Source organism: Arachis ipaensis, chromosome B8, assembly GCF_059453495.1.
Source record: "Arachis ipaensis isolate K30076 ecotype BB chromosome B8, ASM5945349v1, whole genome shotgun sequence".
Classification (NCBI taxonomy): domain Eukaryota; kingdom Viridiplantae; phylum Streptophyta; class Magnoliopsida; order Fabales; family Fabaceae; genus Arachis; species Arachis ipaensis.
In genome coordinates, this window is record NC_142443.1 from 140,332,681 (window position 1) to 140,344,764 (window position 12,084).

General features: G+C 37.4%; 1 protein-coding gene across 2 annotated transcripts; it reads left to right on the forward strand.

Moving 5' to 3' along the window:
- The first annotated feature begins 422 nt into the window (after positions 1-422).
- On the forward strand, positions 423-3,177 carry LOC110265395 (uncharacterized). 2 transcript variants are annotated; one of them, XM_088497210.1, is made up of 3 exons: positions 423-1,866; positions 1,948-2,336; positions 2,412-3,177. In XM_088497210.1, the coding sequence occupies exons 1-3, from the start codon at positions 1,104-1,106 to the stop codon at positions 2,880-2,882; spliced, it is 1,623 nt and encodes a 540-aa protein (XP_088353336.1). In that variant the 5' UTR covers positions 423-1,103; the 3' UTR covers positions 2,883-3,177. The 2 variants fall into 2 exon arrangements, with proteins under 2 accessions (XP_088353336.1, XP_088353337.1); XM_088497211.1 differs by having other exon boundaries at positions 423-1,051.
- Positions 3,178-12,084: the final 8,907 nt, after the last annotated feature.

The window sequence follows — 12,084 nt, forward strand, 5'->3', positions numbered from 1 at the left end:
AAGTGCTTTTATAAAATATTTTTTCTCTTGCGAGTACCTTGAACCGCAATCTTGGAGTTGACGTGAAGATATTTCAAACACCCCCACTACCATCTCCGACCTCTTCAGTCTAGACAAAAGATGTCGGAGATGGTAGTGAGGATGCTTGAAGTGCCCTCGGTCTAGTCCATTTTCACACAATGAAAATATGTATTTCATAAGAATAAAAAAAAAATGTGTATTTTAGTTCTTGATTTCTTGTTAAAAATACATTTTTTTTATGAAAAAATGTGTCTAATCAATCATATAATTCTTTTTTTATAATAACATACTTGTTCCTGCCTGGTTGTGGCCGAGCTATATGTCTCCTTGGAGGGTTGAACGTCCGACCTTGTTGGAGAACTTCAATATGCCTCGACCACCAAGTGAAACAAGGGGGGGGAGCACCTGCAAAAAGCACTCCGACGCTCAAGTCAGCTAAAGAGAATTATTTGAAGAGTTATTTTAGCTTAGAACGATGATCTACCTTTTCAATTTCAGCTGTTTCCTTTATAACTCGGAGATGATGGCCGTTTATTGACCGTTTCTGTGTAACCGATCATAGTGGTTTAATGCCATAAAGTCGGCAAAGTTAATGTGCCGATTAAAAAGGGATTCGCCGAGCTATAATTCGTAACCGACGTATAACGGTTGTATCACAGCCCCCAAGCTTAGCCTGTGTTTTAAATGAGGCAGGTTGAGCTTTTGAAATTAAATGGCCGAATTATAGCTCGGCGCAGGGATGGAGCCCCCAGTTCAACTTGACTCATTACTTTGTAACGTCAATTAATATTAGTTAAAAAAGTAACTGCTATGATGGTATAAATGAATGTCAACAGTTTTCAATGCAAGGCTCAAGTTCCTAAGTAGGCTTGGAACCGTTGGAAGTGGGTCTTGGATTGATGGCCATGATTACGGCTTGGAATTGAAAGGGTTTCATTAAATGAATGGGAAAAGGAAATTTTCTTTTCAGGTTCCGCTTACAGTTTGCTGTTTACACTTCATCTTCCTTCAAAAACAATGAGTAGAAGAGGTAAGTAACTGCATTTTCTTATTTGCTTCTTTCCTAATTTCTGTAAAGAAAAATGAGTGACAAAAAGGTGAAAGCTTTTCCTAAAGTAGAGGATGATGATTTGTATGAATGGGTAGATGATGATGTGAAGATAAGGGCTTCTCTGTTCTTTGACAGAGAGAGTTTCGAGGGTCTGAATATGTCTAAGATGGTCAGACCTGGTTTTCATATTGAGTTGTTGCCATGCAACCGTACGGATCGAATTTTTCATAGAAGTAAAGGTTTTGAAAACTTTTATATGTATAGCTGTGTGCTTGAGGAATTATCTGTAAAACTTCCTTTTACTAAGTTTGAATGCAATTTGTTAACCCAAATGAATTGCGCACCTTCTCAAGTTCATCCTAACGGATGGGCGTTCATTAAATGTTTTCAAATCCTAATGGAGTTTTTGGAGATTAAACCTGATTTGGAACTTTTTTTCTCCCTGTTTCAAGCAAAGGGTGTATGGAAAGGTCTCTGGATTAACTTGAATAGTACTCCTGGATTTTCTGTTTTCAAACTATATAAATCTTCTTTCAAAGATTTTAAGGAAATGTTCTTCAAGGTAAAGCCAGTAGATGAAGAATTTCCATTCTATTTAGATGAACATCTTGGGGAGAAGTTTCCCCTGTACTGGTGTTGTCAACCCAATCATATCCTAGGGCCTGAACTAATAACACCTCGGAATGAATGTATTATAAGTTTTTTGATGGAAATGGTTGACCGAGGTGGTTTAGTATCGGTGTCGGATTTGCTTCCTTGGGAAGAGGATAAAGCATCTGTTGTGCAATACCTTGGTGAGGCACTGTTTGCGCTACGTAAGTTGGGTTTGCTTATATTGTTTAATTGTTCTCAATAAGGTTGTGTTTCTTTTGTAGGCGGGAGGTTTCCTGGAGTTTCGGCTTCGAGCATGAGGGCCCGGTTTAAAATGAAAAATTTTGAAGGGTCTTCTTCAAACGCCGAGAAGGTAGAGGGTGAGGTTGAGGTTAACCAACCGGCACAGAAGAAAAAGGGTATTGTTTTTAAGAAGAGAAAATCTGAGGTGATTAATCTGGAGGAAGGGGAAAAAGCGGTACCGTTGAGTGAGTTATCGAATTTTACTGTTAAACAAGAAAAGCTGCATTCTTTCGAAGAAGAGGGTGATGGCTCGTCTGTGTGGGATAAAAAGTTCCCTTTCAATGTCTTGGCGGATGAGATTGTTCAATCTGCTCCCGACGTTGCTCGCATTGAGGAAGTTGGGGATGTTGGGATAGATCAATTCATGCAGGTCGGTTTTGTTTCATGTAATGATATATGTATATATTTTTTGAAAACTTCTAACTGATTTTCTGGTATTGGGCAGGTTCTAGGTTTTCGACTAGTTAGCATCGGGCGAAGTCAGGAAAAAAGGCATAAGATGATGCTGGGTAATAGTTTAGAGATAACTGAGCTGAAGGAGCAATTGAAGTCAAAGGAAATTGTTCTTACCGAGCTTAAAGAGGAGCTGTCAGTGTCAAAAGAAAAGCTGAAACTTGTGAAAGAGGATCATGAAAGGGCAGTAGAGTCTCTAGGAAAAAAGGTAAATGAACTGTCTACAATGAGCGACCAGATTATTGAGGTTACAGCAAAATTGAAACATATGGAGTCTAATCATGAAGCTGAGATCCTTGATGCTTTTGCCGAGGGTTTTGAACGTGCCGTTATTCAAGCGAAGTTCTTACATCCTGAAGAGGATTTTACCGCTTTGGATCCGAGCAAGGTGGTTCGGGATGGTCAGTTGGTTGATGATGAAGAAGTTGTGGAGGAAGAGGGTAATAATAATTTAGCCGATTAAGAAATGTTTGAAGTAATTAGTTTTATATTTTGTGATGTGTTGAGGGATGCTAATACTCTCATGAACACTGTGTGCTTTGATTAAAGTGTGTATGGCCCCTTTAGTGACTGTTATTTTGTTTGCTGACAATATATTTGAATAGTTTATTGTCATAGATTTTGCTTAGCTGATACCGTCATATGGGGTTTGATCATTATTAGGTGCTGAAAGATTGTCAGCTATTGATTTTGCGCACTTGAGTCTAATGCGACTTTTGTGTTGATAAGATACCGTTTGTGAATGGATAAGTATGTAACATAAGATTTTCATAAACAAAGTAAGTCGTAACAAGAAGATAAATATTGTTCTGACGCAGTACCTTTACATCTTGAATTTGGTAAGCTAGCCTCGTTAAAACCTCCTTGAGCAAAACCTAACTTTTAGGAAAAATCTCAAGGTAGGAAAAAGAGTGCCAGCATTCTGCATTGCTAACTATAGTATTGTTTCAAGGATTGAATATTCCAAGTGTTAGGTAGTACCGTGCTATCTAATTGTTCCAATCGATATGCTCCTTTTCCGAGCACTTGGTGAACACGGTAGGGGCCTTCCCATGTCGCTGCGAGTTTTCCATGAGTGGGTGGCCTTCGTGCTGCTTCGGTTTTCCTCAATACTAAGTCTCCGACGTGGAAGGATCTTGGCTTCACCCTTTTATTGTGGCGCTGACCTATTCGCTGTTGTAAGGCTTTATGGCGCACAGCCGCTACGGCTCGCACTTCCTCTAGTAAATCGAGCTCGGCTCGTCGAGCATGGTCATAATCCTCGGCTTGTGTCCTTAAGGAGCTCTGTGATATCTCAATGGGTATCATCGCTTCCGATCCGTATACCAAACGAAATGGTGTTTCTTTAGTTGCGGAGTGTGTTGATGTATTATAACCCCACAAAATCTCTGGGACAAGCTCGGCCCATAGTCCTTTAGCATCGTCGAGCTTTTTCCTTAAAGCTTGAAGGAGAACCTTGTTTGCAGCTTCAGCCTGGCCATTGGATTGAGGATGTTCTACTGAGGAGAAATGCTGCTTTATCTTTAAATTCTGTAAAAAAGTCTTAAAATTATGGTCGGTAAACTGGCGACCATTATCAGTTAAGATGTGACGAGGTATACCAAATCTGCAAATTATGTTTTTCCAGACAAATGATATCATTTGAGCCGATGTAATTTTAGCAAGTGGCTGAGCCTCAATCCATTTAGAAAAATAGTCAATTGCAACAATTAAATATTTTACCTGTCTTGGAGCTGTAGGGAAAGGTCCTAAAATATCCATCCCCCATTGATTAAATGGCCAGCTTACCGTTGAGTGATGCAAATCCTCGGCAGGGATGTTAATAATCGGGGCATGTTTTTGGCAATGGTCGCACGTTCGGACCTTTTGCTGACTGTCCTTCCATATGGTCGGCCAGTAAAAACCGGCACGAAGAATTTTTTGTGCTAGGCTCCTTGCTCCTGAATGCATTCCGCAAATACCTTCATGTACCTCAGCTAAGGCCAGGTCGGCCTCTGACCTGTCTAAGCATTTTAACAATGGTCGAGAATAGCCTCGCCTATACAATTTGTTATTCAGTAATGTAAAGAAAGATGCCTGTCTTTTGAACGTTTTTAGGTTCTGGAGGCCTTTTGGAAGCTCTCCACTTCTAAGATACTGAATATATGGGTCTTGCCAACTATCTTCATCGTCTATATGATAGATATTAAGTATATTTATGCTCGGCTCATGGAGGGTGGATTGTAAAAGTGAGGCAGTGTGTGACTGAGTGGTAGCTAGTTTGGATAATATGTCGGCCCTGTGATTTTGATCTCTCGCTATATGGTTAATTTCAACTTTTGAAAAACGATGCATGAGGTCTTTGACAATTGCTAAATATTTTGACAAAATTGGGTCTTTAGTTTGAAAACTCTGTTTTACTTGTTGAACAACTAAAAGAGAATCGCAATAAACTTGCAAATTGTCAATATGTAGTTCAATTGCTAACCTGAGCCCGGCGACTAGGGCTTCATACTCGGCTTGATTGTTGCTAGCCTTGAATGAGAATCGAAGAGAATGTTCAATAACAACTCCTTCCGTGTTTTCCAAAAGTATTCCTGCTCCAGACCCATGAGGGTTTGAAGCCCCATCAACAAATAATGTCCAGTCTGCAATATTCGTATCCGAGCTTGATCCTGTGAATTCGGCCACGAAATCTGCTAAGTACTGTGACTTGATAGATCCTCGTGGTTGATAATGGATGTCAAACTCGGAGAGTTCAATGGACCATTTTATCAACCGTCCTGCAAGCTCGGGCTTGGCGAGTATTTGTCGCAATGGTTGAGAAGTTCTAACATTGATAGTGTGGCTCTGAAAATATGGGCGTAGTCGTCTTGCCGAAAAAACTAGTGCATAGGCGAGCTTCTCTAATCTCGGATAGCGAAGCTCGGCATTCTGCAATGATTTACTCACGAAATACACTGGCCGTTGAGCACTCTTAGTTTCTGCAACAAGGACGGAACTAATTGCCATATCAGTAACTGACAAATATAAATATAACGGCTCGCCAACCTTGGGTTTCTGTAAAACAGGGGGTTCAGAAAGAAATTGCTTTAGACTGTTAAAGGCCATTTCACAGTTTTCATCCCATTGGAAAGTCGTATTTTTCTTTAAACATTGGAAAAAGCTGAAGGACTTGGATGCTAAACATGGTAGGAATCTGGATAGTGCTGCTAACCGCCCTGTTAATCGCTGAACCTCCTTGATGTTTGTGGGACTATTCATATCAAGGATTGCTTGACACTTCTCAGGATTAGCCTCAATTCCTCGGCTAGTAAGGATGAAGCCGAGGAATTTTCCTCCTCGAACACCAAAGGCACATTTCTCCGGATTGAGCCTCATGTTATAAGCTCGGATTTGGCCAAAAATTTCAGCAAGGTCTTCAATATGGGAGTGGCCGACCTTCGTCTTGGCGACCATGTCGTCCACATATACTTCAATGTTCCGACCTATTTGTTGTTCGAAGACTTTGTTCATCAGTCTTTGGTATGTTGCACCTGCATTCTTTAAGCCAAAAGGCATGACATTATAGCAATAATTACCATATTCAGTAATGAAGGCTGTTTTTTCTTGGTCTGATGGATGCATAAAGATCTGGTTATAACCAGAGTATGCATCCATGAAACTCAAGGTACCATAACCACAAGAGTTATCAACTAAAGTATCAATAGACGGCAAAGGGTAGGCGTCCTTAGGACATGCTTTATTAAGATCTGTAAAGTCGACGCACATGCGCCATTTACCGTTATTTTTCTTTACCATGACGACGTTGGCCAGCCAGGTTGTAAACCTGATTTCTCGGATGAAATTTGCATCAATGAGCTTTTTGGCTTCGGTCATAGATGCGAGCCTCTTCTCATTTCCAAGATTTCGTTTTTTCTGGGATATTGGTCGGGCGGCCGGGCTTAATGCCAATTTATGAGTAATGACAGATGGGTCAATGCCTGGCATGTCTCCTGATGTCCAAGCAAATAGATCAGTGTTTTCCCGCAGAAAATGGACGAGCTTTTCCCTTTCCTTGTCTTTTATGGAGGATCCTATGAAAGTAAACTTTGTCGGGTCATCTGTTAATATAAGCTTTGTTAGCTCCTCGTTTGGTGATGGACGATCTTGAAAATCGGCTCTGGGATCAAGCTCGGCCAGCGTTGGCTGTTCGGCACTGATGGAGTTTACACGCCGCTCGCAACTTCTCTTGATAGGCTTTAGGCTTGTATTATAACAATATCGGGCTTCTTGTAGGTCTCCATGGATTGTGGCGACAATATTATCCTGCACAGGGAACTTGACACACAGATGAACAGTGGATACAATTGCAGCAAATCTGTTTAAAAAAGGTCTTCCTAAGATAAGGTTGTAGGGACTAAAACAGTCAACAACAAGGTACTGGATATCATGTGTTTTAGATAAAGGCTGCTCACCAAGTGTGGTTTGTAACCACACTGAACCCATAACTGGAACTCGTTCTCCTGAAAATCCGACCAAGTCTCCTGCAGATGGTTGTAAAATGTTAGTACTTAGCTTCATTTTTTCAAATGTAGTAAAAAATAACACATCGGCGCTGCTGCCTGGGTCTAGCAGCACTTTCCGAACTATTAAGTCGCCCAATTGGATAGAGATGACAACGGGGTCATCCAAGTTGGTGTCCTGGCAACTAAAGTCGTTCTGGCAGAAGGTCATCTCTGGCACGTCTGGCATTGGCTGAGGATTGCTCGTGGTAGCTCCAAGTGCTAACATGGCCCTGTATGTACGTTTTCTAGCCGAACTTGTTTGTCCTCCTCCGGCATAACCGCCTGAGATGCAATTGATTATGCCTCTAGGTTGAGCAGGAGCCTTTTCTTTGTCCTTCGATGATGATGATGATGGTGGTGCAGGTGATGGATCTGAAGTCGGAATAGCTCTCTTCTGCATATGACCCGAGATGAATTTATCAAGGTGTCCCTGTCTTGCTAAGCGTTCTAACAGGTCTTTGGCGATCACACAATCGTCGGTTGTGTGACCATACTTCTGGTGGAATGTGCAGTACTTGCTTTTGTCGATGTTCTTCGGTTCAGGGTAACTGCCAGCTTTACGGGGGGGTTTAATCAATTTGGAGTTCAGAATCTCTTTAATAATATCGTCCCTCTTCGTATTAAACTGAGTATATGTCTCATAGCGGGGGGTGGGTCTGAAGTTCTTCTTACTGTCCCGAGGTCTGTCGTCGTCTTTAGTAGCCGACGACCTTTCAGCCTTCCGAGCTTGTCGAAGTTCTTCAATATCGATTTGCCCCTTCGCCTTCTCTCGAAACTCGGCTAACGTCTTTGGCTTGGATACTGCAATAGCTTCTTGAAATTTTCCTGGGCGGAGGCCGCTTTTGATGGCATGGAGATGTACTTCAGGATGAAGGTCGGGGATCCGCATGGCTATTTTTGTAAAACGGGTGATATAATCCTTCAGACTTTCTTGAGGGGCTTGCTTAACAGTCGTCAGGTAATCGGAATCATGTAAATATATTGCTGATGCCGCAAAATGATCTTCAAACTGTTTTGCTAACTCCTGGAAACGTGAAATGGAATCTGCAGGCAAAGAGCAAAACCAGTCAAGTGCAGGACCATCTAAAAAGGATGGAAAACAACGACATAAAATAGGATCAGATGCACCGTTAACGATCATGATAGATCGGAATTTTTTGATATGTTGCTTTGGATCTCCCAAACCATCATATGGAGTTAGAGTCGTTGGCAATGTGAATTGTCTAGGCAGTTGAAAGTTCATAATATCGGCCGTGAAAGGTCCTGCCGAGTTGTCAGGCTCATCCTCCTCGTCGTTGGGCGAGGTTTCATTGTTATGGGGATCTCCGCCATCATCATCTTGAGGGGTTTCCGAAACATGCGTTGGGTGGGATTGATGCTCATCATTGGTGTTTCGCCCGTGATGGGTGTCGTTGTGCTCAAGGCGGGCGTTGGCTATCTGCTGAATTTGTTGTTGCATTCTTTGATTTTCCTCCGCCATACGTTGATTTGCCTCAGCCATGCGTTGATTTGCCTGCTGAAGCTCGGTTACCATCCGAAGGAGCTCGGACGTAGAAGGGGGAGGCACATCAGCCATTAATGGATGTTAGGGTATTTTGGGGCCTAGAAAGAAAATTTTTCTATAACCTCGGCCCCACGGTGGGCGCCAAATGTTCCTGCCTGGTTGTGGCCGAGCTATATGTCTCCTTGGAGGGTTGAACGTCCGACCTTGTTGGAGAACTTCAATATGCCTCGACCACCAAGTGAAACAAGGGGGGGGAGCACCTGCAAAAAGCACTCCGACGCTCAAGTCAGCTAAAGAGAATTATTTGAAGAGTTATTTTAGCTTAGAACGATGATCTACCTTTTCAATTTCAGCTGTTTCCTTTATAACTCGGAGATGATGGCCGTTTATTGACCGTTTCTGTGTAACCGATCATAGTGGTTTAATGCCATAAAGTCGGCAAAGTTAATGTGCCGATTAAAAAGGGATTCGCCGAGCTATAATTCGTAACCGACGTATAACGGTTGTATCAATACTTATATATTACAAAATTTACCAATGTTAAATTATTATAGAAAAAAATTATATAATTAAAACTAAAATTTTAAAAAATTTTATAAAAGCACTTGTATTTAAACGATATGTGAAAAAATAAAATTGAAATTAATGTATCTAAAATATTGAAAATTTTAAATTTTTAAAAAAATGAGAAAAAACTAATGAATGGACTAATTTGGTGCAGGACATTCAATTTCAGGGGTTAAAATAAGTCACTTGATGCAAAGTGAGGGACTAATTTGGAGCATCTACAATGATGACATAATGGATGACACGTGGATGAATATTGAATACTGTTGCGACACGTGACACAAAGAGACATGTGGCCAGATAGCATTGTGACACGTGTCACAACCATCCATGTCAGCATGCCACGTGTCACTAATATGCCACGTCATCAAAATATGTCATCACGCCATTAATAGAAAATGGGTTAGGGACTAACGTGATGCATTTTTGTCAATCTCAGGGACGTAATTAGTGCAATTGAAATTTCAGGGATGATTTTAGTGCACGACGCCAATCTCAGGAACTATTTTGGGGTTTAACTCCACTAGAATGAGATCCGCCCAATGCGCCGGCGATAAATTAATGATAGTATATAATAAATATTAAAAATGATTATATTTTGTAAAATAAAATTAAATATGTATAAACTAAAGTTAAATTTAAAATGTGTTTTGTTTAAAATAATTTGTAATACAAAAGATTTGGATGTTAGAGTTATACAAAGTGACATTTTTATTTGGTGGTTTGTTTTTTGCATTTGTTTTAGTTAATAGATTTAATCTTTTTATGTGACGCTCGTCCTATTTTTTTTATTGGTTATTTTAGAGTTGTTACTTTCTTCTTTCTGTCATAGATTCTTGTGAAGGTATGTTCTTTATGAATTGTTGAGTTGTATGTACTTTCTATTGTATTGTTTGTTCCATCTTTGCATATATATTTTTCTTCTGAAGATGTGTCCTAAATTTGTATGCTTTTCTTTTTTCTTAATCCCTTGATGTGCATGCAATTTTTCAATGACATCTACAATAAAAAGAACAAAAATGTGTAGAATTTTTTTTTGAATAAGTTATTTTTAATAAGAATAATTGAAATAGTATAAAGTGAAATTATCTGTTAATATTTTTTTTTACCTACTCTGTCAGATAATGTCTCAAGTGATGCAAATTTAAAATAGTATTGAAAAATGTTCAAAATTGAGGGCTTGTTTGGGTGAGCTTTTAAAAAAAGATCTTTTTTCGAGTTATCTTTTTTTAAAAGATCTTATAGAGAAGTAAAAGTAATTTTATGTTTGGATATCTCATGTAAAAATGTCTTTTTATCAATCAATTATGTTTGGGTATAACAATATAAAAGTACTTTTTTGTTTATTTATTACATGAAAAACATCTTTTTTTTAAAGAAAAAAGATCTTTTAAAAAAAGATGTAAATTACAGCTTCTCAAAAAAGATCTTTTTTTGATTTTACTAGTGCTTTTACTTTTACTACTAGAAATTTTCCAAACACGTTAAAAAATAAAAAAAGATCTTTTTTCATTGAAAAAAGATCTTTTTTTAACAAAATAATGGCGCCCAAACATGCACTGAATCTTTAATTTCTTTCACAACAGTTGTGAGTAAAAAGTTTGCTTTCATTATATATTTAATTGGTCTATACAAATCATTTGCATCTTCTATTTTTAAATTTTTTATAGTATAGACTTTTCCTTCTTATAACAAATGTTTGAATATGTTCATCATATTTCTCTTCACAATTACATGAAAAGATGTTTCTTGCAGTATTAGTAAATCATAGTTAATAATTAGTTAAAAAAATTGATTACATTTATTTTTTTTTTAAGTTATTAGAAAAGGAACAATGAAAGTATATTGAAAGAAGTATAATTTTAACGATATTAAAATACAATTATATATAAAGTATTATAAAAAAGTATAGAAAGCAAAAATAATTTAAGTATTTTTTTCGTGAATTCAATTTAAAAATATAATAAATATGTTTGTTTTGTACCTTTTCATCTAATATAATCATTTCTAAGTAAAGAGACTCTTCTTCATTTGTGGGTGTTAATGATTTTCATAGACGAACCATGCGAACTTTGTCTGTTTGTTTGGTGATATTGTTCAAAAGAATAATACTCCATTGAGTAAGTTCGAGATGTTGTGTAGTGCAAAAATAAATTTTTTGTGCTAAATTTGATGTTATTTGAAAAAATGGTGATAAGAGACTTATATAAGTAGTTCAAATAGTATGGAATTTGAATATTTGTAACGTAAAATTGATTATGATTAATAGATTATTATGACATTTGTAATATGAATGTTTATTACATTTAATGAGTTATTTATAGAAATTAATAAATTAATTATTGGGGTTATAAATTTATTATATTGTTTATAACAGGAAAATATAATAAATATAGAGATATAGATTCTTGTAGGTTACAAATTTGATTAGACACTATTAATTTCTAATTATTGTTATTAGTAATTTTGCAGCCTAATTTGCATATATTTCTATTACTTGTATATATTTTTGTATATTTTACTTTTTTGTTGATTTAGAAATAATAGTTGATTTGACAAAAATTGAGTGACTAATTCTAAAATTTTGCCAAATAAATAATATTACTGACATGACATTAATAGAAGGAGAAAGATGTCTTATAAATAATGTGGATAAACTTATCCATCTATTTTTATAAATTAAGAATAAATTTATCTTATAAGTAAGCAAGTAATTAAGCCAACATTGGCATTTTGGAATTTTGGATCAAGCAACAATTTAATAAAATGAAAAAAACAAGAGCCTAATCTAGTTACTAAAGTGCTAAGACTTGCACATAATAGAAATTACAAACATATCAAAGATTAATCATTTATTTTATTACTTTATAAATTTTCTCATTTTAGAAAATTTTTTCTAGTACTTTTCATTATTATTATTATTATTATTTGATATAATGTCTATTAAAACTTAAAAGAGTGAGTTATCTTCTCTAAAGGGAGATTTATTTATCCGAGGATAGAGCTTTTCTATTCTCCATACTGAAATTTAGGTTACTTAATTGAAAGAGGCACTTTCTTTCTGTGGT